The sequence below is a fragment of the Pleurodeles waltl genome, chromosome 2_2 (genome assembly GCF_031143425.1).
Source record: "Pleurodeles waltl isolate 20211129_DDA chromosome 2_2, aPleWal1.hap1.20221129, whole genome shotgun sequence".
Taxonomy (NCBI): domain Eukaryota; kingdom Metazoa; phylum Chordata; class Amphibia; order Caudata; family Salamandridae; genus Pleurodeles; species Pleurodeles waltl.
The window spans coordinates 172,855,807-172,881,421 of record NC_090439.1 but is presented as its reverse complement, the minus strand read 5'-3'; the positions used below and the strand labels follow the sequence as shown (position 1 = coordinate 172,881,421).

At 43.1% G+C, this 25,615-nt stretch overlaps 1 protein-coding gene across 1 annotated transcript in view; it reads left to right on the top strand.

Moving 5' to 3' along the window:
- Window positions 1-334: 334 nt before the first annotated feature.
- LOC138281273 (band 4.1-like protein 4B) overlaps window positions 335-25,615 on the top strand; it is a 721,652-nt gene continuing 696,371 nt past the window's right edge. The window contains exon 1 of the mRNA XM_069219592.1: window positions 335-934. Within this exon, the coding sequence (XP_069075693.1) occupies window positions 629-934 (306 nt within the window). The 5' untranslated portion in view covers window positions 335-628. The remainder of the gene's footprint in view (window positions 935-25,615) is intronic.

The following is a 25,615-nucleotide window of genomic DNA, read 5'->3' as shown; positions in this document are numbered from 1 at the left end:
TCATGTTTTCCAAAAGATACAGATGGGCACTTCCCGTCTGATGTATGCTGAGACAGCGCAACATAAGGAAAATTACTTAAGCTGCAGAGAGGCCAGAGAAATTCCCTTCCTAAACAAAGTGGCATCACCACAAAGACAAAACACACACAAAAAAGGATTACAGCAACACCTGGGGCTGTACAGGTAGGAGAGAGTAAGCTGTACCGCAGCCGGAGCTTGGCATTGTGCTGGTTCACGGCTGCAGCAGGTTGAACGAGAGTGAGCAGGGGAGGAGGAGACGCCGAAGGAGGAGGAGAGAGGAGGGAGAGCCCCGGGGACTCGCTCTGGCGCTCACACACCCCCTCGGATCCCGACCTGCGCCAAGCGTGGCTCGCTTGTGTGCTGTGACCGCGCTGCCCTTCCCGTGCTGGCGGCTATCTCCACCCGGACTGGGTGCTTCTGATTTTATGATCCCCGCTCGGTGGGGGCTGGAGCTCCGTGCAGACGCAGATTCCTGGTACTTTAATCCATGCCTGGACTACGAGTCTGAGGTGACTGCATTTTATAGCCCCGCAGCTTGCGGCAGAGAAGCGGACCCACCCTTCTGTGGCCCCGAGGAGGCAGTGGATCCGGACTGGAGGACGGGAGAATGCTCCGGTTCCTGCGGAGGACCTTTGGCCGCCGGTCGATGCAGCGCTACAGGGCAGCGCAGGCGGCGTCCCGCGCATACCGGGACTCGCCGGACGGGGGCGGCCGAACGGGCTTCACGCAGCCCCGGCCGCCGCCCGCGGGCTTGTTCCCCACCGCCGCCGCTTCGGCTTCCTCGCTGTTGCCGCAGTCGCCCATGGTGAGCGGAGGCGCCACCGTGCACATCCCGGCTGCAGGAGACAGCCGCTCGTCCCTCTGCTGCCGGGTGCTGCTGCTGGACGGGACGGACGTCAGCGTGGACCTGCCGGTGAGTGTCTCCCCAGCCCCGGGACTCCCCCCAACAGGCTCGGCTGGGCAGAAAGTTGAGTTTCGCTTTCCCAGTACTTGGACGCGGTCAGGTATAGCAGTGTCCTCGTCCACCTGCTCATGTCGAAACTTCCCATCCTCTGACCTACTCTCTCTGTATTATCATCCTTCTTTTCTCCTGTGTCGATACACACTCACTTTGCTGTTCTTTTGGGGGGGATCTTTCCTCGCATTCAGTTTTTATTCTCTTGTTCATCTTATCCTGTAGCTCTCGCCCTTTTATTGCTTGTACGAATGTGTGGACCACCACTTTACCACCTTACGTGGCCGATGAGCTCCCTACCGTTTCACTTGTTTTTCTCAAAATGTATTTTTTCTTAGCACCCACAGTACGTTAATTGTCTCTTTCCCCTTCCTTTGATATCTTTTAATTTTCTTCGTTGTCACTTTTTTTCTTGCTGTAGCATTTTCCCTCTAATTTCATCGTTTTTCCCTCGCAAGGTTATCAGAATTGTCCGCTGCCTGTATTTGGCATCAACGTCAGACTCTGATGTGTGCTCTCTTTACTTGGCTGGAGAATTGTTCTTGAAACCTGTTGGGGCGGATTCGTGCATATGCTTCTCCGGTGTGTTTGTGTCAGTAGAGGCGGGTCAGTCCGGCTCCCTCCCTGTCTGCAGTTTCGGTTTACAGTAGTGAATCGCCAAGTGCGACGCTTCCTTCTCCCTATAGGGTGTGGGGATTTGAGGGTGGTGCTGCTATGTTTTCGTCGTGTGTGTCTGTAGCCCATGTTGGATGATCACAGTCAAGTGTTCTTGTTTGGTTTGCCTGTTTCTCGGGGTGATGTGGCTATGGGAGGGATACGTGGGAAAACCAGATAAGCCTGGCTTGAGATAGTTAGGAAGGAGCATACAGCGCGTGGCAGAAAACGATATGCCTTTCTTCCACCCTCAGAGCATAGAAAGCATCGTGTGTGGTGCACACATCTTGAAAACAATGCGCACTCGTTTTTGCTGCAGGGATATATTTCCTGGCAACATCACCATGGCTCCTGCTTCGCAAGCAGCATGAAACATAGGGGAAGTATTGCGATAGCAGAGACAACACCGAGGAAGTGCTACACCTTTAACAAAGAGGTGGGGCCAAGGGAAAACCACGATACGCGGAAGTTGTGTGGGGGGTGATTTCTGTGTAGGCAGCTTCTGCACAAAAGAGGCAGTGGCGCAGCAGGTGTGTCATGGGCCCTGGTGCACGGAGGAAAACGGACCTCCTCTCCAATACGTGGTAGTAAAAAGTAACCATAATTCGGGATTACGGGGCTCTGTGCCCCTGCACCTGCAGTCCTATTGGTAACGAACCCCCGGAGTCTGCTGAGTCTAGCATAATAAGTGTAGTTCACGTTGCCAGTGAGTTGCGGTGCACCCAGGTACACCACTTCTCCCCCACTCGCCACACTCCCTACACAACTACTCTCTGTTGGGCACAGTGGCAACATTTCTGCCCATAGTCCACCCGAGTCAGAAAGGTACTCAATCGCTCGTGTTTATGTAAGAATGTCAATCCCAGGTGCATACGCTGCCTCTCTTGAAGTGCAGCTCACACAATAATGCGTAAACCCTACCGTGTGTGAAAGCACAGTGCTGCTACACAAGGAGCATGCCAGAGTGTCGCTATGCCAACACACAGATGGCTCGGTGAGGCGTACGCTCGAAATGCCTTCCGCTTTATGAAATGTGACAGACAGATGTTTTCGAGATTCACTTCGCGTGACGTGCTTTTTTTTGCAGTTCGTTAGTGGGTATTGATTGGGTGGCAGCGGGAGATTTACACATGGGTTTATTTACTTTAGTTATGTGATGAATATGCATACACACAAGCAGATCCAAGTACACTTATTCTCTAAATCCTTAGACAGGGAGTCGAGAGACTCGAGAAGTTAAAGTCACCATGCCCAGAAGTTGATTTTGCCACCCAAATTAATTTCTCAAACGCTATTATATTTAACTTGTTAATATCAAATCGAAAAAAGAGGCATAAACGCTTCCAGCAGGTGCAGGAGGATTGTTAAGTGGGGCACTACAAATGCTCATAAATTAAGAATTCTTTCAGTAGAAATCTCATTACTTTGAGAAGGCAACGCACCTTTAATCTAATCCGACCGTTTTATGAGTTACTGTAGAAAAACATTGTTTGAGCTGAAGCAAATTGACACAATATTTTCAACTGTACCATGTGGCAAGTTTACGGGTGCATTGGCCACACTCTTAAAACGCCATAAAAATCGCTGTCCTCTTTTTAAACATGAAAATCGCGTTTTACTGCTCGAACTCCACAACGTCATTCGCTAAAGGACTGAAAGTAAGAGTCCATGAATGATTTAATTTACAGACATTTTTAGTGTAGTAATGTCTGGAGGGTACATGGAAGACGAGACACATCTTTTTTTTTGTTTTTGTTTTTGTTTTGACTTCTCACAATTTGTGCCCGGTTTGAAGTATTTTACTTGTCATGGACACTGGGACACTGCCACACTGGGCCTGTCCCTTTATCTGTACAGATCAAATAATGCAAGACTCAGTCACTTAATTCCTTCAATTCTAAGGTACTTTGAGTGATGATTGTGGTAAAAGCATGACTTGATTACATTTAACTGTATAACCACACTCATGCTAAAGCTGCCTGAGGCCTGCCACCGTCAGTTGAGCAGCAGCAAGCAGTGTACACCTTACGTCATGTTTTTGTTTGCTCGTGCCACCGGTGTGGAGCGGTGGTTGGAACGACAGTGGGGTCACTGAACTGTGGCACAGGGGGAGGCGCTGCAACACATAGCTCTTTTGATTGGGAACTCTGATAGCCGCTGGCTACTGAGCGGGTTGACTGGCTGCAGTCAAGGCGCACCTTGTTGCGACGGGACATCGTGTGCTTTAATCTATGTCTACTTTATTATTTCTTTTTATTACAACATATGATCCTATTTGAAGGGAATTTGAAACAGGCTTATATACAGGGATTGTAAGCTCCCATGTTTCATAGAACATTTCAGTCATTCTTTCCCCTGGTTTCCATCCACACGAGTGTCTGGATTTGTCTTTTATGGAAGGATAGATTTAGTGACTGCTATATTACCTCTGTGGTTTGTGCAGAGAGCCTCCTTCAGTTGAATTATGCTCATGGCTTAACATTTAGCTTGTGACGCAAGATCTTCAGGAATCCCAGTGTTCTGCCCATTTTTTTCACCTGTTCATTAGTAAGCACTTGTAAAATAGTTCTCAAGGGAGGGTAGTGTTATTCTTCAAGGAAAGGAGTGGAATAATGTTGGCATAGGCGCGGAGGCTTCCTTAATTAGGCCCTGATGCATGTAGCAAATATGTTCTCCTGGCCTGTCAAGACGTGTGCTTGAGCATTTCTCGGATGCATATGGTGCGTGAATGCTTAATTTGAACATTCAATGGCTCATTCAGCACTCTGTAGGTGGGGCAGTTATTCACCTGCATGTCATGCTCTACATGCCATGATTAAAACTATGGCTAGGTATAGTATGAATGAGACCTACTGCATTGGTCGTCGTAATAATCATTTATGTCCAAATTCTTCATAAATATCGAGCAATCCGCTAAATTGTAGACCAGCAAAGAAGTGTATGTGTATATATGCTGTTGCCTTTTCATTGGATTGGAATGTAATGTGTGTACTTGTGGTCGCCCTAAAACAGGTCTATTGTCTTTACTTTTTTTCTACGCTGAGATTATGAATTCACTTCTGTTCTCATACCCGGTGGACGGAGTGTTTTTTTTTTTTTTTTCCCTTTTCCCTTGCATTGTATTATCTCCTATATCGCTTAGAGGGAACCAAAGAAAAGGAAACCCTTCCTATGGATTTTATCGTTTTAATTTGCAAGGTCCAAAGATTTTTTTTCTGTCTTTCCAAACATGTGACCACTTGAAATTCATCTTTTTCTTAATATAGAAATTATCAAAAGGGTGAGAAACCAGCATTCAGCATTCAACTTTACATCTCAATATTTTATCTTCCTTATACATATATACCCTTTCAATGTAGTTATGTATCTGTATATTTGTTACTTTACTGTTACCGTACAGAAGAGGAATAAATAACTTTCACTCTCTCCAATGCACTACTCTGTGTCATCCCATAGCTCTCTCAATATATCCTCGACCTCCACTCCTTGACTCATCCCAAACCTCATTCTACCACAATGATCTCCAAAATAATCCTTTTTAGACTCTTTCCTCCTCTATTCCTCCTGGCTCACCCCAAACCACAGTTTGCTACTATGATCTTCCAATCAACCCTTTCTAAATTCGTCCCTCATGTATACCTCCTTTAAATCATCCCAAATCTCTTTCTCTACTATGATCTCCCGAATCCTTTCTACAGACTCTTCTCTTCTCCATCTCTCCTTTTTTACTCCTCCCAACCCTCATCTTACTACTATGGTCTCTCAAATAATACTTTATAAACTCTTCCCTCTTCTGTCCCTCCATTATCCTATTCAACCTAACTAACAGGACTGACATGTCCACCGCTCAAATTAACTCATACTTCCCTACATTAATCCACCACTAATTCTTCTGGGTTCCGGAGTAACGTGCTACTTGCCGAAAATCGCTTCAAGACCTTGTCAGTGGTAATAAGAGCAATATAAATACAATTTCAATAGATGTTCATTATATCTAGCACCAGATCAACAGAATATAAAATTCAAGTAACCTACCTATAAAACCACATCATTACAGACAATGGTTCCTCAGATCAGTTTCGAGAAATGTTGCTCAATATGACCGTAAATTTGCTGGACTTCGCATAGAGTAACATTAAAATTAAATGGTTTGTATCGTGCTGGTACATTACCTTACATCCTCGTAGCAGCTGTAGTAAGTAATTCTACCCTCTGGAAACTATCCAATGAATGTGAAGAAATGTGGAGGTCTGATCCGGAGGCTCAATTGTGTTGTTTTTCAGTGGAAGGCTTAAACGGTGCTTTTGCTATGCGTTTTGCTTATAACTTTGGCGCAGCTTTACTGATTTTACAAAACACTTCCCAAAAATATATATCTATCTCTGCTCCTTCCCGGAATGTTTTGGGATGATCTGTCAAGTGGAGGACTAAATAAATAAGGGGGAGGCCCCACATGAAGCATATATTGCAGCTACACTGAGGGCAGATTAAGCCGATCACCAGTCTCGTGGTAAGGAGACCGGCATCGAAGTGGCAGTCTCCCCACCGGCCCTATTACGACTTTCCCACTAGGTAGCAATTCTCGCATGCAGGGGGCACCAGCATCCTCAAAATGCACACTGGGTGGCCAGGGGCCTGTGGCCCCCTGCACTTGTTCCCCACCAGCCTGTTCATAGTTCAAGGTTGTGATCAGCAGGGCGTTGCTGACTTCAGAGCCGCCCTGGCTGATTATTACAGGTCTGCCCCCCAACCTCGTAATGTGGCGGTCGGACTGCCACAAACGCGGCGGTTTGACCACCACCACGTGTCTGGCAGTCTGTTGCCCGCCAGACTCTTAAAAAGGCCCTAAGTAACAAAAATTACTCATGACATGTTCAGTGACTGCATTGATAAGATCCGTAAGGACCTCTGAAATTACATTGTTAATGACAACAGTGTGCATGGCAGGGGAACAAGTTATAGCTCCCTTAGGGCACAAGTATATTTACTTGAGGTAATTAAAACTGGTGAATTTCAGTGCCCATCCAAATTCCAAAAACTTTTCACCATCCACAAGAAGAACGGGCACTTGGGTGAGTGTAAAGAATCATTTTAAAGCTTCAGCATCAGTAAGTATGACGTGTTTCGGCAGGATACTTATCTTTGCCACAATACTCAGCGTCATTTTGCACAGATCTTGGTTAATCATATGTGATTGACAACAACATAAAGAAAGAAAACATCCTCTGGAGTAAATGTATTATATCCAATTTGAAAACGGGGGCACATATATCTTTTCATAAATCAAAATGTGTTCTTTAGCGCATCGAATGTTAATACATTTGTAACAGATACATGATCAACAGTATATCTGAAAATTACTCAAATAAAAAAGTCATCAAGCCACACAAAAAAGCACCAAATATAGACACAATGGTGTTGATAGTATCCACTGTAGGCAAAGTCAAAATTCTTGCTAAAGAAGTACACTTGTATTATGCCGTAGTGAGCAAATTGGTAAATCATCATGTAAAGAACAATGGTAAAGAACAATTATATAAACTAAAGTGTTCTGCCCTGGTCTACGTAACGTTGAAAGCTTGAATATAGAGGAGCTCATAGAAACCGAAGTTGCAGAGGCATAGAGAATTTTTCCGCTATGTTGACCATGTTTTACGACTCCTCATACAAAATCTGCCTTCTTATATCTAAGATATCAATGACCATTTTAAAAAGGATTCTTTATACGCAACCAAGTGCCTGTACTTCTTTTGGAAGGTGAGGGGTTTTGGGGAATCTTTAGAGATATCTGAACCTCAAGACTTTCTCCAAATTCCTGCATCTTGAACATACAATTTTACTGATCACTCAAGTCCACCACATTCTCTATTCCCGGTCACTAAAAACATCAAGTGTCAGTGGTAAAGCGCTAAGAAAAATGAACTTTTTCTCTCAAATGGCTGATTTCACCTCCCAGTCATTACATCCTTAGCGACCCCAACCATTCAGACTGGCTTCATATTATTTCACACTACAAACTACCTTTCTCAAATTCATCTCATCGTCCGTTCTTATTCACAATTCAAGTCTCTTTGCCCATACATAACAGCTCTTCTCATTTCCCAAAGGTAAACAGCTTCGAAAAGTGTTTGATTTGGCAGTAACACTTTGTTTCTCAGACAAACAGCAGCTAAACCAGAGCCCTGTAGTACCAACCTGCCCCTATGTCATTAACCCGCTTCACATGAACACCAGCATATTGTATTGTAGTAGTATTTATATAGCACTTACTACCCCTTACTACCCCTGACGAGGCGTTGAAGCGCTTTTCGGTGAGTAGCACGCTACTCTGCAACCCAAGAAGAATTAGTGATGGGTTTGTATCGGGAGATATGAGTACAGTTTTAGTATTATTATGAGTTAATTTGAGCTGCAGATATGAGAGTTTGTTAGTTAGATTGACTGGAGTAATGGAGGGGTGGAGGAGGAAAGAAATCCAGAAGTGTTAATTGGGAGTATATCCTTCATTTACTCAACCCAAAGGCTTGGGATGAGTAAAGGGGGATGGAGGAGGGAAGAGTCTGTGGAAGGGTTAGGGAGAGCATAGTAGCAGGGTGAGATAAATGAGGGAGAATTTAGTAGGGTTGTGTGGGAGGTCATGGTAGTAGAGTGAGGTTTGGTGAGTTAGATGTGGAAGCGGAGGGAAGAGCTTAGGCAGAGTTATTTAGGAGATGAAAGTAGTAGAAAGGATTTGGGATGAGTCAGAGTGGGAATGGAGGATAGTTTGATAGAGACATGACATATGATGATGGGTAGATAAGTGTGATAAGATGAGAGCAGGAATACATAGATATCTAGTATAAAACCCACCCAGGAGCCATGCAATCACCCACGAACATGCCAAGAACAGAAACAACATATACACATATATACACATACACACACACATACAAACACACATGAATACACACACATATGCACATACAATACATAATTAGAACCATGGGTAAATATATTTAGTCAAACAGGTTTAAAGAGTGTGTGTTTATTTAATTGTTATGACATAGTAGCAATACATATTTTCTAAAGAACTATACATAACTAGAAATAGACACATAATCAGAAAAAATATTTAGCAACATAGGCATATACATTCCATAGTTGTTTGAATATGGTGGTTATGAAGGAAAGAGCCAACTCTTGAGTAGTTTTCTGAAGACAAAGTTATCTGTGGCTCTTATAGTTGAGGGTAATGAATTCCATAGTTTGGTTGCTTGAACAGAGAAGGATGTACCACCTATAGTCTTTTTCTTGTATGGTGGTGTTCTAAGGCAGGGTGCCAATCTTGAGCGGAGGTTTCTTTGTTGGATGTATTTGGTTATTTTGTTTCTCATAAAAAGCGGTCCTGTTCCATGTATAACTTTGTGGGTGATACCAAGCAGCTTGAAAGTGCATCTTCTGGCAACGGGTAACCAGTGTAGTGCCCTCAAGGCAGGGGAGATGTGGGCTTGCGGCTTTACATGTGTAACAGTAGCCTGGCTGCGGAACTTTTGATACGTTGCAGTTTTTTCATAATAGATAGAGATGATCCATGGTAGAGTCCATTGGCATAATCCAGTTTGGATAGTACAATCGAGATAGTAGCTTGCACCTTGTGTGGAAATCCGAGGTGGGGGAAGGTGCGTCATAAAGTCTTCAAGGTGATGAAGCTTGTTCGTGCTGATTTGTCCACTTGGGCATTCATAGTTAACTTGGAATCCATGGTGATTCCAAGGTTTTTAACTTCCTTGGATAATTGAGGAAGTGGTCTGAGATCATCATGTTAAACTTTTGTTTTTATTTAAGGCATGGGGAAATTAAGTGATTTGCTCAGCAATCACAGGGTGTTGTTGACCGATACAGGAATTTGAACCTGGTTCCCACTTTCAAAGTCAGCAGCTCTTTTGACACAAGACCACATCTCTCAAATGAAGGGTGAAATCTCTAAGGGACATAACGAACTGTCCTCAAACCTAGGGCATTAGGAGAACCAATTCATAACCTCTCATTCCTTTCATATAAACCCAAGTTGGACGCATGTACGCGCCTTGATGTGGAACGCAGTCCATTTTCACTGCTGGAACACTACAACTGAAAAAGCATACCATGAGAAATAGACACGTTTGGAACTAAAATCCATCACTTGAGAAAGATTCAGGGTCGAGATGCCACGATTGGTAAAGCGCCCATAAACCAACCACAGTGTGTGCACGGCCAATTTCCCACAACCACAATCAATCTATCCTGCAAAGACTGAACCAACTAAAAAACGAGAATAAAAACAAGTGAGATCGCACTGCGAAGATAGAGAAAAAGTAGTCCACAAACCTGACGGGAAACAGCGAGCCTCGCATGTTTTCTGTACTTGGTCGCTGCGCTTGAGGAGGGCCAACCACTGGAAAAGGCATGACGCATGCGTGCATTCAACTAATGAAAGCAAGCAGATTTTAACAGGCAAGCCAACAAACCAATGAAAGACACTGACGTGACGTGGACGGGGCTCCAAGCCCTTTTCTAATTCCTAAAGCGCCTCGCTAGCAATATGTATGCACAAGCGCATGCGACACAGGCTCGGCCCTAAAAAAGAGCAGATCTCCCAAATTATTACTTTTATAGTGGATTGAGACCTGCTACAAAAGTTTCGCAACTCTTGACCTAATAAAATGGCATGCCTTTGCTCTCCCTATGCTGCCTCACACTTGGAATTACGTACCTGGATCTCAGCATGCTAGTGGGAATAATAAAATAGTACAAACTAGCCCAATCCTACAGGAGTAAATTCCCTCCTTTGTTTTTCTTCCCTTTCATTTAATGTAGTAGCTAGTGTTCTTCCCCTGTCTATCTTACACTTTGAAGGTTTGTTGAAGGATCAAGTTCCTGGTGATCTTTAATGCACTTGGCCTAGTTTCTTGGATTGTGACTCTTGCCTTCATATGGCTGTCCTTTCAGGTTTTCAGCAGGCAGTCCTGATTATCACTGTCCTATGCCACAAACTGGTTATTAAGATCAGTAAGCCTGGTGTCTATCATTACAAGTGATAAGTCCTTCTATGTTATAGTAGCCAGTGCTGATTCGTTTCTCCTCGAATCTAATGCAACGCTGCAGAGACATTAATTTGTAGTTGGGTTTCTCAAACTCTTGCAGTTGTGTATTTCTTCATATTTTATGGATTTTGGGAGATGGAAGGTATATGATCTATAGGCAGTTTTTCTTCCGGTCCGTGGTAGTCGTTGTGTTTCCCATCCACTTTAATTCACCCTGCCTGATTGGAAAGCCAAGGGGTGGAGAAAGTCCTTTGAATGGAATCCTCATCACCGCAAACACGAACATTCCTTAGACTTGAAAGTAAATTGCATTTAAATTGCAGATTCTATAAATGGTTTAATTAAGCAGAGAGGGATAAGTTAGGACTTAGACGCAATTACGATCATTGTTTAGTATTTGAGCTAGAAGGATTTTCCTGATAACGCTAGTTCATGTTTGTTCCACTGTGGTCCAGATGAACAAAGATCAAGGTGTAATTAGATGGCTGAACGCTACACATCCTTATCCGTGCACCTCAAACACTTGATTCTGTTTATAAGAACAGTCCTTTCAGTGTGAACAATGAGAGACAAGTACATTTAACTAAAATGATTCGTTACAGTTTGAGGCCGTTTCTATTACACATACTGATTTGTTGATAACAAGGTATCAGTCAAATGCCTTCCGTAAGTATGTACGATCTGATAAATCCTCTTTACTCAAGACCACTAAAATTGCAGTCGCGAAGCAACTTCTTAGTAGGACATTGATATTGGAGGATTAAATGATATTAATGTATCCATTTGTTTAGCTAGTGTAACATTGTTCTGGTCTGAGTACAAATGATTTCACATGTTGAGGAATCCGATCAAAAGTTTAAGCAAAATCCTGTTTGGTAGTTTTAACTCACGTAGTGAGTGACGGAAAATCTTTCCCATTTTGGTTTTACTTTGTATGCTTCACAAAGGACAATCTCATTGGCACGAGAGCCTGCAAAAGGGTTCAGGAAGATGTTACTAAATAGATGATGTTTGGCTAGTGTGTGCTTAGTCAATGCACATTTAATTAAGAAGCCACATGTAATTAAGTTACTTCTGAACTCTAGAAATATTTATGAAAATCTCTTATTTTCCGGAGATAAAATTATGTTTTGCAAACCAGGCTTATTTCATATAGTACAGCTGAGAGGGATATTCCCAGTCCTCCATTTCGCCAAGGAAATTCCTCAGAGACTGGCATTGGTTCAGACCCCCTTGGATTATTGTGATGGCCTCTATACAGGTCTCACTAACATCTCCTTCGCCAAGTTGCAATGCATAAAGAACATGAGTGCTTCTTTAATTTTGAAAATTAAACACAATGACCATATTACCTCAGCCCTCAGATCACTGCACTGTCTCCTTGCGAAATAAAGAACACCCTTTAAAACTTTCTGCATTGTTCACAAAACTCTACATGACTGTGCCCCAAAACACATCTCTCGCATATTTGTTCCATACCAACTGCCCTGAATACTCAGGCCTATAACTCTGTCAGCTCCGCAGCAAATGGGATTAAAAAGTTTTAGTGGTCGCTCACTTTTCAACCAAAGTTCCTCCCTATGAAGCTCTCTATCAACCTGTTTGAGTCTCTTAAGTCACTACACCAAATTCAGGAAACCCTTACAGACCCACTTAGACCTTTTCATAAACTAGTTGTCAGAGTACTAGTGACTGCCATATTTACACTGTTGCCCCCAACCTCCGATCAGACCTCTATGACTGGTCTGCTCATTAAACTTGGAATTCAGACTTCTTCACATCCAAGGCATTTGTCATCAATGTCCTCTGAGACCATTAAATGAGGTGGTTAACAGCGCTTAAGAAAAACCCTAAATTCTTAGTATGCATATCCCTGGAGACTACAAAGTTGTATCTGCTCTGGGAGCAGTCTTCTAGTAACTTACAGTGTCTGGCTCATAGAAACAAATCGTTGCACGAAACCCTGTTAATCATACTCTTAACAGATTAATAAGTTTGCTTTTGAAATAGTTGTAAAAAGAGAAAAAAATGATATTGGCTCAAATAGTCTGAAACAAACTCGATTGTTTGAAAAAATTTATTTTCTAGGTAACTGTATTTATTTTCTAGTGTCTCTGCTAAGGAATACGGACCAAACTTTGCAGGAAGCTCCAATTTTTCATTCGTTTTTTAAAGTCTCTAAGACCTTAAAGGAGAAAAGTCGAGTTTGACCACAGCTACTCTTTTTGCCTACGCATATAATCCAGCACCAGGCTGAAAGGGGATTTCCTCCCTATTTGGTACCATGAATGTGTAAGAGCTGGATACTGCCCTCTCTGCTAAACAAGCCAAAGTGAAAATTACTATTCAGATACATTCTGGAGAAAGCTGTCCTTTGTGTAGGCTAATATAGGCATGTTGATGCTTTTGATAAATTAATTTCTAATTGGATATTCCTGTTTCACATAGCATGCCAAGTATCTGAATTGCAAAATGTTTAAGGTGGCATTTGAAATCTCACATGATTTGAGTGATGAAAGGTTGATCTATAGCTTCTTTGATCATTTCTTTAATTATTGATAATGGTATTGAGGCTAAACTCTACAGTGGAGTCACTGTTGCAAGCAACTAACCATAAAGTAGGTACAGTTGATTGTTAGTTTATGAATGGGCTGAGGTTGATGGACGTTCTGTTTGCCTATATTCACATTGCTTTTGCTTTAAAATGTCAATATACTGTGGCAAACCTTCACCAAATAATTATGGCTGATGACTTGAACTGTACATTTGGAAAAGAACCACAAATTATTTTGTATGGTTAACATACCCATTAGTCAGTGATTACAAAGTGCCTATCTCCTTGATTAGATCAGTGGAGATTTGTCATTTATAAGTAACATGGTCAATAGTGTTGTGTGGATTGAACCATTCTGTCATTCTGATCCAACTCTTGGAAATGCAAACTTCTCAAATGTTTGTGGGCTACCTGAGTAAACAGTATGACTACACTTACTAGTAGCTCAGGAATGGATCCTTCAATGGTTTTGTGCACAATACATCTTCCCCTTGGTAGAACAGCAGTTGACCATCTTCAGAATTGTATTCCTTCTTGTTAAATTCAGATATGTGAAGACACTATGGTACTGGATCAACATTTTTGGGAAATGTACCTATGATGTGAATTGGTATCCATTTGACTCTAAGAAATATTGTAAAGCTTTTCCAACTTCATACATGCAGCATACATGTTGATGGTTTTGGTGGAGTGTACAGTCGAGGATTTTGGGGTACAATTCTTAACATCTGTTCACCGTGTAGCTGTGAGCCATGTAATTGAATGTCTGGTAGACATGGACAAACTATAGTTTTCTTCTTTGGCTAACGATGTGCTAACAAAGAAAGTTTTTTTTAACACAATTAGTTTACCTTCACAGCTGCGGATTCCTACCTCGTCTGTCTTTTAATATGTCTGCAATTGGCAGTGATACTGTAGCCATTCCCCGTTAACCTATTAACAGTTGCTGCATATAGAAAAATCCAAAATGCTTGGTTTGAAAAATATTGTGTTGTGTTTGACTAAGTTTGTATTACCTCGAGCATCTCATCTTTGAAAACAAATCCCTCAAACCCTAGTTGCACAGTCCTGGTGAAGACATATTCTTATATATTTTAGTGTTCCGTTCGCTTTTGTTAGCATAAAAAGTAACAAGACGAAATTCATATAAACAAACAAATCACCCCCATCCATTTTATTGTTGCAGTGCCAGGGTAGAAGTACCGAGCCCGACATACTCTGATCTGGGGCTGAACAGGTATTTTCCCCACGTGGACTCATTCCTCTTCCCTGGATAATAAGTTGTGTCATCAGTTTTCTGGGAAAGACCTTCTCTCGGTAATTCTTGGTGAAGTAGTTCAGACGTGGGATCCCAGTGTACTAAAAGCTTCATCCTTACCCTTCGGAGTGTGCAAGAACTTTTGCATTCTGTGGCTCATAAAAAATGTATTTATTTATTTCATTTTTTTTAAACCTTTACTTCATTTTCTATTTTAGAGATGAAAAACGGAACATTTTGTGCAGTATAATAGGGGCAATATGGTACAGTCGTATGTACGTGGTGTTTCCTTATGAGCTGAATTGTGAACCAGCAGTGTGACAAGTAATGTTGCATTCCAAACATGGGAGCCACTTGTGCGTCTATAACATAAAGTGAAGCAGCGGATACAATAATCGAGGTGGCACAGGAACATTAAAGTGTTATAGTTGTACATCGTAAGCCTAGAGATCGGAGCATTATTGACGAATGCCGGTGAGGGGAACAATTCTGAACAAGAACGAGCTAGTGTAAAATCATTATGAAACAAAAGAACCTGGCACAGTGAACAGTGAGTGCACTCAGTTTAGGCGTTGAAGGTGGTGCAACACAGGTGTCTTGAAATCCGAAAGGAAGCGACAGGAGGAAGGGGGAGGAGGGAGGGAACAGGTTGGAGTATGAGGGAAGGAAGGGGGAGGGAGCATGGTCTGCATTGATGATTCACAGGTGGACGTTGTGGTCTGAGTCCCCTCTCAGAATTTCTCCATAAAGGTGACCCACGTCCCTGAAATGGGGTCTTTACAAGTCCCCATACCTCTTCCCTATATAGCAGTGTGCTCTCTGTCTGAACCCATGACATCGTGGAAAGGACCCAGGAGGAATCTGCGGGGTGAGGCACCGCCTTCCATTTCCGTGTAATTATGCATTTCATCAGAACTATGGCCAGGTCAGCAAATCATGCAACTGCCCTGCGCTTTTTACTGCGTCGGTACAGCCCTATGAGACAGACCTCCCAGGAATACGTGAGGACAGAGCCAGTGCAATGGGGTTGGTGTATTGTGACAACGTGCCGGTATTCAACCTGGGAATGGCATGACCAGAGCATATGAACTATACCTTCATCTGGAGCCATAAAATGGAGGCATGCGACGTCGGTACAGTGAAAGTATCGATTGATCTAACTACGGGTCATGTAAGCGCGAAGTGGGATATAAAGTTGGATCAATTTGAATCATGCATTACAAGCTCCCAGGGTAGGATATGGCAGTATGACCTGCCAGTCACTATCTGTACAGGCACGTCCAAGGTCTGCCCAGGAACCTCGCAGTGTACCAAGGGGTAATGCCACGTGGGGGCATAAAGTGCTGGCGATCCACTGTGTCTGGTGTCTGCCTGTGCCCAGTACAAGCAAGAATTGTAAAACTCAATGTTTCTGGGATTCCTGCTTTACTTCACCCCATGATCAGGTCAGAGTGTCTATGATAGAGGCGTGCAGTAGAAACTGGCCTGTTGGGGGTTCGGTACTAGCTGCCAGGTCATCTATATACAGAAGAGAGCCATCACTATATAAAACGCCTACGCTGTGCAAACCCACCGGGTGCCATGATAAAAGTTCCCTAAGAGCGGTACGTGTTTCACCGTGTGGCGTGCCAAGAAGAGGCAATGCGGGGGCATATAGCGTGATTGACTGGGTACAAAATAGCGCTTTGCTATAGCATCTGTGTGTAATGTTGAGGAGGGGAGTTGGTGTTGGAGCCTTATTGAGTGGATGGAATAAATGCAATATACGCTCCTGGTCCCAACTCATTCAAAATTGATGTTGTCACTCTCTAAGTTGCGATGTAGCTGTTGAATGCCACTTTGCTAAAATAACTTGTTTAGTAGACAAGAGCATAATGTTGGCAAAATCAAAACGTTTTGGTATTGTGGGCCTAAAGTTCTATAGATGGTACTGTATTTTCCGTTACTGTGGCATTCTTTTAGTTTATTTTCCATATCCGCCCAACTTACTAGTTAAGGTAGGACGTGCAATCTGTTGTGCTAATGCGGTGTTCAGTTTAATATTTCACAAGTGTGGTTTCCCCTCAGATATGTTGTACTTGTTCTACCACTTTGCCTTTTTGTAGAGGCAGTGCAATCGATTCATAGTTCCATGGATTTGCGGTTCAGTCAATCTCCTGACTTAGGTTTAATGATTTTTGCCCTCCATCATTGAAGTGCATTCCATTCAGGGAGTGCTTATATGATTCTTGTACATTATTGTGACAATATGCCAAAGAAAGTGTGGTTCATCCCACAGACTCGGACAATAATTAGGTTCCATTATAAGAATTGATATCAAAGTTTTTCTAACAATCATCTACAAGGAATTCCTGAAAGTGAAACAACGGGCCGGTCAAATGGCCAAATAAGAGGGCAAACCAGAGAAAACGCACATGTAACTAATTGGTTTTATACAGAATGGAATGCCAGTCCTCAGGAATGAAATAGTGGAAAAAGTGTGTGAGCTATTTAACATTACATTACATTACCAACTTAGTCGACTATAGATGTGGCGTTAAGAAGGGTAAAAAAAGGTATTTGCATAAAAAAAAAACACAAATTGAAAAATGAATACACCTGGTTGTAGATAGACAGCGATTACCAGAAATAGTGCCACAAAATGTTGGCAATTGCTGGCTATACATATTGCATCTAGTCAAATTAGTCAAGATTTGGTAACATCTGAGGCACCCTGGACCCACCGTCTCTTACAACTGCATAGATTCGAGTTAGTAGATTCAGTCTAGGAAAATGTGAAGGATACCTTATTGCTGGATTTAATTATTGGCAAGTAAAACGGAGATAAGTGAAAGTCTTACAATCAGTGACAAGCTGTTCCTTTATGGGTTACTGTGCTCAGCAATCAAAATATGGTAATTACGGTGGACAATATTGTACTATCTCATGTTCATTTGCATAATTAGAATTGTCTCCTTTCCTAATACTTGGTCTAGCTCACACCACAAAGCCCGTATTGAAAAAATTAAAATAGATGGGAATTGTCTTCATTCAAATTAATATTTGACTTGTTCTTTGCTTTCAAAATATTTGCCTACCTGTAGCCAGAACATGCTTCTGAAAACAAGCTTATTCCGGTGGATCAAGTAGGTTCCTTTCATGATAAGGGAACAAAACATCATACTTTAGCATTATGACTCTTGGTACAAAAAAGTCCACAAGAGGATGTAGACATTCGCTTTTTTCAGGTTTTGTGGACTTCCATGCTGCCTTTGAAACAGTTGATCAAGACCTCCTGTGGCAGAAGTTAGTCTCTTGGAATTTAACAACGTTTTTTCTTCGGCCCAAATAGATTATTTAAATGGATGCATTGAGATTCAACTGGATCAGGCTGGTAGCCTTTGCACCAAAGTTCTAACACCCGATGGATGGAAACAGGTGCATATTGGCACACCTGCCTTTCCAAAGCTTCATCTGCGATAAAAACCTTCCTTTACAAATTCTTATTTACTCTTAATGTTTTTTAAGCATATGAATTTGGGGGTCTTAGATAGCATCATAATGGGGCTTCTGTGCCAGTTAGAACTTATTGCAATGTTGGTCCACTGAAAATTTATAGCACTTGTGGTGTCAATCTTAGTCATGGTTAGGAGGATTCCTTATCTTGAAGTCTAAGGAGTGAAAGAGATATGGTAGCTTCAGGCTACTTGAGCTTTTTTAGAAGTATAATCTAATTCGGGAAAGACACTGTAACTGCTATCAATTAAATCACGCTCTGCAGTGCTGGCATTAGTCTGATTTAGCCACGTGTATAGAAGATTTTTGGTTGACCATTTAATGATGAGTACAAGAGCTATGGTTTTGCCAGGATGGTCGATTAAAATTCCGGGTAAAAGGCAAGTGCTGGTAAAAGGATTTTTACTGCGCTAATGGGATCAGTAGAGGAACCATTGTTTTTGGACTTTCATCTTGTGGCTAGTGAAGATCCTGGCGATTTAATGACTTTAATGTTCTCCCTGAAATTGCATATATTGTAGGCACCTGCCTATGTAAACTAAGAACAACGAATGTGACATATGCAAATTCATTCTCTATTGTCCTAATCAAGCGGCTGCATTGTCGGTCGACTTCCAGTGACAGACAGCATGTAAAAGGGGACAACTCCCTTTCCCCATCCTCTAACTGCTACAAGTTGCCTATTTGTGGACTAAGCAAGGCTTTTGCGCAATGTTCTGGATTTTGAATCGGAAGACTGCTGTTAAAAATGCCCTGGAGTGCCTGAATACTGTTTATCTTTAGATGATAATGTTTTGGAGTTCACTGTTAACACATTTTTAACTAAATTTTAGCTTTGTGAATTGTTTGTAAATTCCCGGCATACTTTATGCTAGAATGCCTTATTACATATATGCTTGTTTATGTAGACTAAAGGTTTAAAAAGTTATTTCATGATAATTTAGTTTCCCTGTTGAGAAGGAGCCAAAATTAGCATTTCACAGATACGTTTGCACTTTTACGTGTTGCGCCCGTCCTCTCACAACGCATTGTGAAATAATGTATTCATGATGAATTTTGTTTGCAATTCAGTTCCGCTCTTAATGTTGCCATTCGCTGTAAATTTAATATCTCAATAATGGCGAAAATGTCTTGGGACTAAAGGGTATCAGCACTGTCTTTTCCATAATACATACAGTATGATTAACCGTTTTCAGTGCTAGTTATGTTTACGTTGGAAGAAAATAAAACTAAAAAAGTGATACACATTCAGCAACATTTGCACTTTGCCTTTGCTTTTTATAACCCCAATGCAATGGGTCCAAAAGAAGGTCTTTCTCAAAGTAAGACTGTCTAACTTTGTTTGGTCTTTATATTTTCATTTATACTGACCCCCTTAAGAGGTAGAATTTTCATTTCAATGTCAGAGCTACCGCACTCATTTGATCTTTTGTTGCGGTCTTGCTTACAGACAGCTTTAACTGTTTGTCATCGACCAACCTACTCTGTATAATCTTTTGGTCTATACTTAGAGTGGACTTTGTGTCAGCCCTCTTCAAACCACTGGTTCGCTGTGTTTTTGTTTCATCCAGCCATTGGCTTTAGACATTGTCAATGACTTAGACAGTCTACAGTTAGTTGACTTGGCTTGTCACATTCTGTTAGAAATAGGGTTTTTGGTTGGCAGTCAGGTTACCCTCTGTCCAAGCAAGAACCCTCACTCTAGTCAGGGTAAGTCACACACAATCCAAATTATCCTGTGCCCACCCTCTGGTAGCTTGGCACTGAGCAGTCAGGCTTAACTTAGAAGGCAATGTGTAAAGCATTTGTGCAATAAATCATACAATAACACAATATAGCACCACAAAAATACATCACACAGTGTTTAGAAAAATATATAATATTTATCTGGATAATTGCAGGTCAAAACGAATAAAGATGCAATGTGAAATTGTAGAGATATCTCTGAAAAGTGATATTAAGGGGGTCATTCTGACCCTGGCGGTAAAATCCGCCAGGGCCAACGACCGCGGAGGCACCGCAGAAGAAGAGATACGTGGAAAAATGGTATGTGCGTCGATTTCTCCCCTGCACACACGGACTTGCGTCGTTATTTTTCATGCGGGGAAGTTGTGCGTCGTTTTCTGGCGCACGGACAGTCTCTTTCTGTGGTTCGCAGGATTACCAGATGTCCCGTGGTCTGTGCGTGGATTCTTCGGCTTGTTTTCCGGCTGTGCGTCGTTCCGGGAGGCTGTGCGTGGAATTTTCGTTCTCACGGCAGGTGTCGTGTCGATTTCCCCTCTGGAAGTCGGGCAGGGTTGTCCTTCCGAGGCCATGCGTCGAAGTTCCGGTCACCCCGAAGGCGTTGCGTCGGTGTGCGGCGATTTTCTCGCTGCGGAGCAAGCTGTGCGCCGAAATTTTTGGCGCACGAAGAGTCCAAATGAAAAAGAGAAGTCTTTTTGGTCCTGAGACTTCTTGGAACAGGAGGCAAGCTCTATCCAAGCCCTTGGAGAGCACTTTTACAGCCAGACAACAGTTCAGCAAGGCAGCAGGCCAACAGCAAGGCAGCAGTCCTTTGTAGAAAGCAGTCAGGTGAGTCCTTTGAGCAGCCAGGCAGTTCTTCTTGGCAGGATGTAGTTTCTGGTTCAGGTTTCTTATCCAGCAAGTGTCTGAGGTGGTAGGACAGAGGCCCTGTTTTATACCCAAATGTGCCTTTGAAGTGGGGGAGACTTCAAAGAGTGACTTAGAAGTGCACCAGGTCCCCTTTCAGTTCAATCCTGTTTGCCAGGGTCCCAGTAGGGGGTTTGGCAGTCCTTTGTGTCAGAGCAGGCCCTCCACACTCCCAGCCCAGGAAGACCCAATCAAAATGCAGATGTATGCAAGTGAGGCTGAGTACCCTGTGTTTGGGGTGTGTCTGAGTGAATGCACAAGGAGCTGTCAACTAAACCTAGCCAGACATGGATTGTAAGGCACAGAAAGATTTAAGTGCAGAGAAATGCTCACTTTCTAAAAGTGGCATTTCTAAAATAGTAATATTAAATCCAACTTCACCAGTCAGCAGGATTTTGTATTACCATTCTGGCCATACTAAATATGACCTTCCTACTCTCTTCAGATCAGCAGCTGCCACTTCAACAATGTGTGAGGGCAGCCCCAATGTTAGCCTATGAAGGGAGCAGGCCTCACAGTAGTGTAAAAACAAATTTAGGAGTTTTACACTACCAGGACATGTAAACTACACAGGTACATGTCCTGCCTTTTACCCACACATCACCCTGCTCTAGGGGTTACCTAGGACACACATTAGAGGTGACTTATGTGTAGAAAAAGGGGAGCTTGAGGCTTGGCAAGTACTTTTAAATGCCAAGTCGAAGTGGCAGTGAAACTGCACACACAGGCCTTGCAATGGCAGGCCTGGGACAAGGTTAAGGGGCTACTTGAGTGGGTGGCACAACCAGTGCTGCAGGCCCTCTAGTAGCATTTAATCTACAGGCCCTAGGCACATACAGTGCACATTACTAGGGACTTATAAGTATATTAAATAGTCCAATTGGGTATGATCCAAAGTTACCATGTTTAAAGGGAGAGAGCATATGCACTTTAGCACTGGTTAGCAGTGGTAAAGTGCGCAGAGTCTAAGAGCCAGCAAAAACAGAGTCCAAAAAGTGGAGGGAGGCAGGCAAAAAGTTAGGGGTGACCACCCTAAAGCATGTCAGGTCTAACACATTCTATCAGATGTTTGTGCCATTCTTTCATCTATGGAATCCTTGCAGTCTTATGTGTAGGTGACTGTTTTGTCTCCTGCCTCTCCCTCCGAAGGAGCTTACTTCTGCTTCCTCGACCCTCTTTACCTGCCGCTCAATTTTACCACTACCCTTTCTTATCCCCCTGCTTGTCCCATTGTCTTTTGTCCCCCCATCTCCTACCATCAGCCCTGCACCTTATTTATTTATTTACATTTTTATTTTTAAATTTTTTTTTAGGTGGGCCCAGCATCGGCACACTGCTAGCACATTGCTTGCTTCAATGAATTTGTGCAGCATCCCACATAAACTAGTTAGTTTAATTTAGTGTCGAAAAATGGCCCTTGGCCATCGTGGAAAAGTGAATAAACAAGTATAGGAAAATAAAAAGTGACAGCTGGTGGAACAGCATTCATGGCTGACCATCTTGTAATCCCTTTTATTTAGGGGAAATACCATTATGAGATGGCTGACCTCCATATGCATGCTTGCTGATAGATCAGTAGCCATCTTAGAGCGTTTTTGTTACATTTGAATATTACGTTACTATTACAAGATGATTGGCCGTTTTTTAACAGGAAATTACTAATAAATAGTATTATATATTTACTAATAAATAGCATGCAAGCTCTTCAACACCCGCTCACCCAGCAAGCACGCCGTGGAGATATGGAGCCTGGTGAAAGATGCTCCTCTTTCTCATTGAAGCATGGCTGACCACAGCTTCAGTGACAGACATCTACACTTCTGTCTCCGCCACATGCAGGATCGCTAAGCAAGACAGCCAAAACAGGCCCAGAGGACACCTGTATCTGCATGACCTCTGCTGAAGCTGAAACAAACTACATGGAGCACCTCAATTTCAAATTACTCACAGCAAATTTCACCCTGGGTATGATCCTAGTCAACCACCCCTTCCCCCCAACCCTGGAGCCAACTTTGCAAACAACATAATGGACTTCGTCCCCCTAGGCCTCGACACAAGCATTTTCATTCTCCTAGGAGACCTCAGTTTCCTTCTTAAAGACCGGACTGATCCCCCACCTCTGCTTCTCTTCTTGACAACCTCGAGAACCTAAGACTAACCCAACATGTCACGGAGCCCACCCAAGCATCCTCACATATCCTAGATGCCGTCTTCACATCTCTCTGTCATTACGATCAACACCCCAAGACCCATCTCTTGGACAGACCACACCATAGTCAGTTTTATATTCAACATCTCTCAACCCAGAAGAACCCCCAGAGTGGGCCCAGCACTCTAACTCTGGAACTAACTAACAGAGGCGCACTGGACAATGGCTCAACATGGGAACAAACCAGAACCCACAGGCATCATTGCACACAAGATCTAGAACTTCAACAAGTGAATCTTCAACTACCTCAACACTGTGGCCCTCACTATGGCCCCATGAAACAAAGCAGCACAGCAAAAAACACAACCCAATCCAGCTGTCACACAAAATGACCAAGCAACACTGCAAACAAATGGAATCGAAATGGAGATCAACACAGTGGAAGTGGAAAAAGTCACCTTCAAGCCAAACAAAGGAGGTACCATCAGCTAATCTGAGAAACTGAGTGGAAATCCCCTAAATTGACTGAATAAAAACAGTAGCAGAGAAATCTCCACAATCATCAAGGATGTCACCAAATCCACAGCTGTCACTGGAAAGATCAACCCATCACAAGATCATTGCAGCAACATCTCAGACTTGTTTTGCAGCATAATTGCAACCATACACACACACCCCAAATCCCCTCCCCCCCACATCTGCATCCCTTGGCCCTCTGCAGAAGTCTCCCAGTGACCAAGAAGTCTACAAAATCACCAACACATGGGGCACTTTGAGCACAGACACAACAACACTAAAAACCATTCACTTGCAGGTCCCCTGCGGACCTCTGACTCCACCACACCTTTGATAAAAGGAGCAACCCCATCAGTGAGGCCCTTACCCCAACCCTCAACACCTCCATCAGTACAGCCACCTTCCCAGAACCAAAGAAACATGCAACCATCAACCCCTCCTAAAGGAACCCTTGACTGACCCGACCCAACTTGACAATCACTAATCAGTATCGCTCTTTCTTTACTCAGCCAAAGTACTGGTAAAAGCAATCAACAAGCTCCTCTCTGACCACCTTCCCACACACCAGCTTCTCGACACCACACAATCAGGATTCGGTCCAAACCACAGCACAGAAATCACCCTTAAGTTGCAATTGTTGACATTCTTTACGGGGAAGGGTGGAGCCCTCATCCTTCTAGACCTATCAGCAGTCTTCCACACAGTGTCCCTCGAATGGATCTTCTTCTTCCTCACAGGAAGACCCCAAACTGTCAACATGTCCCCTTATGCCTCTGAAGCATGATATCTTGTCTGCGGAGTCCCGCAGGGCTACTTGCTTAGCCCAGTGCTCTTCTACATCTAAATGACCCAGCTGATTGGCTTTATACGAGCTCACAGCATAAACATCCTCACTTACTCCAGTAACACACAACTGCTACTGTTCCTCTTGGACAGAACACAAGGAACAAGTTAACCACATGCAAGACAGAAGTGGCCCCCTGGATGAAATCCAGTTGCCTTTTAAACTCAGACATACCAAGGTGGTAGTCTTCGGGAAGAACACATTGCCATGGGACTTCACCTGGTGGCCCATAAACCTTGGTACCATCACCATGCCTTGCTGGCAAGTGAGAAACCTTGAAATCATCATAGACAAGAAACTGGACATGACGACCAAAGTGTGCAGTGGTATCAGTCTTCCTCAACACACTAAGGATGCTGAAGCAAATCTTCAAATGGCTACCAGACAACTATAGGAAAACGATCACCCAAGCCCTTATCATCAGCATACTTGACTATAGAATCACTCTGTACACAGGTATTACCAACCAGCTCGCCCAAAGGCTGCTAACCCTCCAAAATGCAGCAGCCAGACTAGTCCTTAACCTCTGTACACTGAGCTTACCTCACACTATACCGTAGGAAACTTTACTGGCTCCCGATGCAAAAAGAGCACACACTTTAAACTCCTCAACCATACCAACAAAGCTCTCCACAATACTGGCCCTGGCTACATGAACAGCTGCATTCATGTCCTCCAACCTTCCAGGCACCTCTGGTCTGCCAGTCTCTCACCAGCAAACATCCCAGCCGGTCTTCAAAATCAGATTGGGAGCTGCCCTTTTTTGTACCAGGCCCGAAAGCCTGGGACGACCTCCCACAATATCTCAGGGCCTTCTCCTCTCTTCTTGACCTTTGCAAGAAGCGGAAGACCTGACTTTTCGAGTAAGCGACCAGGGCTGGCCTCACTCACTTGCTATGGAGTGCCTGGATATTGTCACAGGTGAATAGCGCTCTATAAAAACACCCAGCCAATAGCTCTGTGCCGACTATTGAAGGTAGTGCCAATTTGGCTTAGCCAGTGCTTGTTAAGAATGTTTTGCCCCTTCGAATATGATATTTACAAGATAAGTAGTATACTTTTTAGAGGTTAGGAAAATGTTTTTTTGCAGGGATGGTCAATGCATTTTTACCATATAGTGAACATATCTTTCCAACGAAAAACAGCCAGTAAGACATCAGTATCTCTAGTAGAGCAGTGATGAAAATATAAAAAGTACTGTTTTTTCTGTGGCTCCAATATTACACATTTTTCCTTCTCTACTGTGCCACCACCAGGGCCCGAGGTTCAACTCAGTGCTTGGCTGTCTGGCATCTTGCCAGTACCACTCCCAGCGTGACCACCTTAGCCTTCATTTTCAATCTCTGACGCCTTAGGACAATGTCTAAAAGGCACAATTTAATGGAGCCCCCCAATGCCAGTCTCACAATCCAGGCCAGGAGCAGTACTACGTACCCCCAGAATTCCACTATTACATTT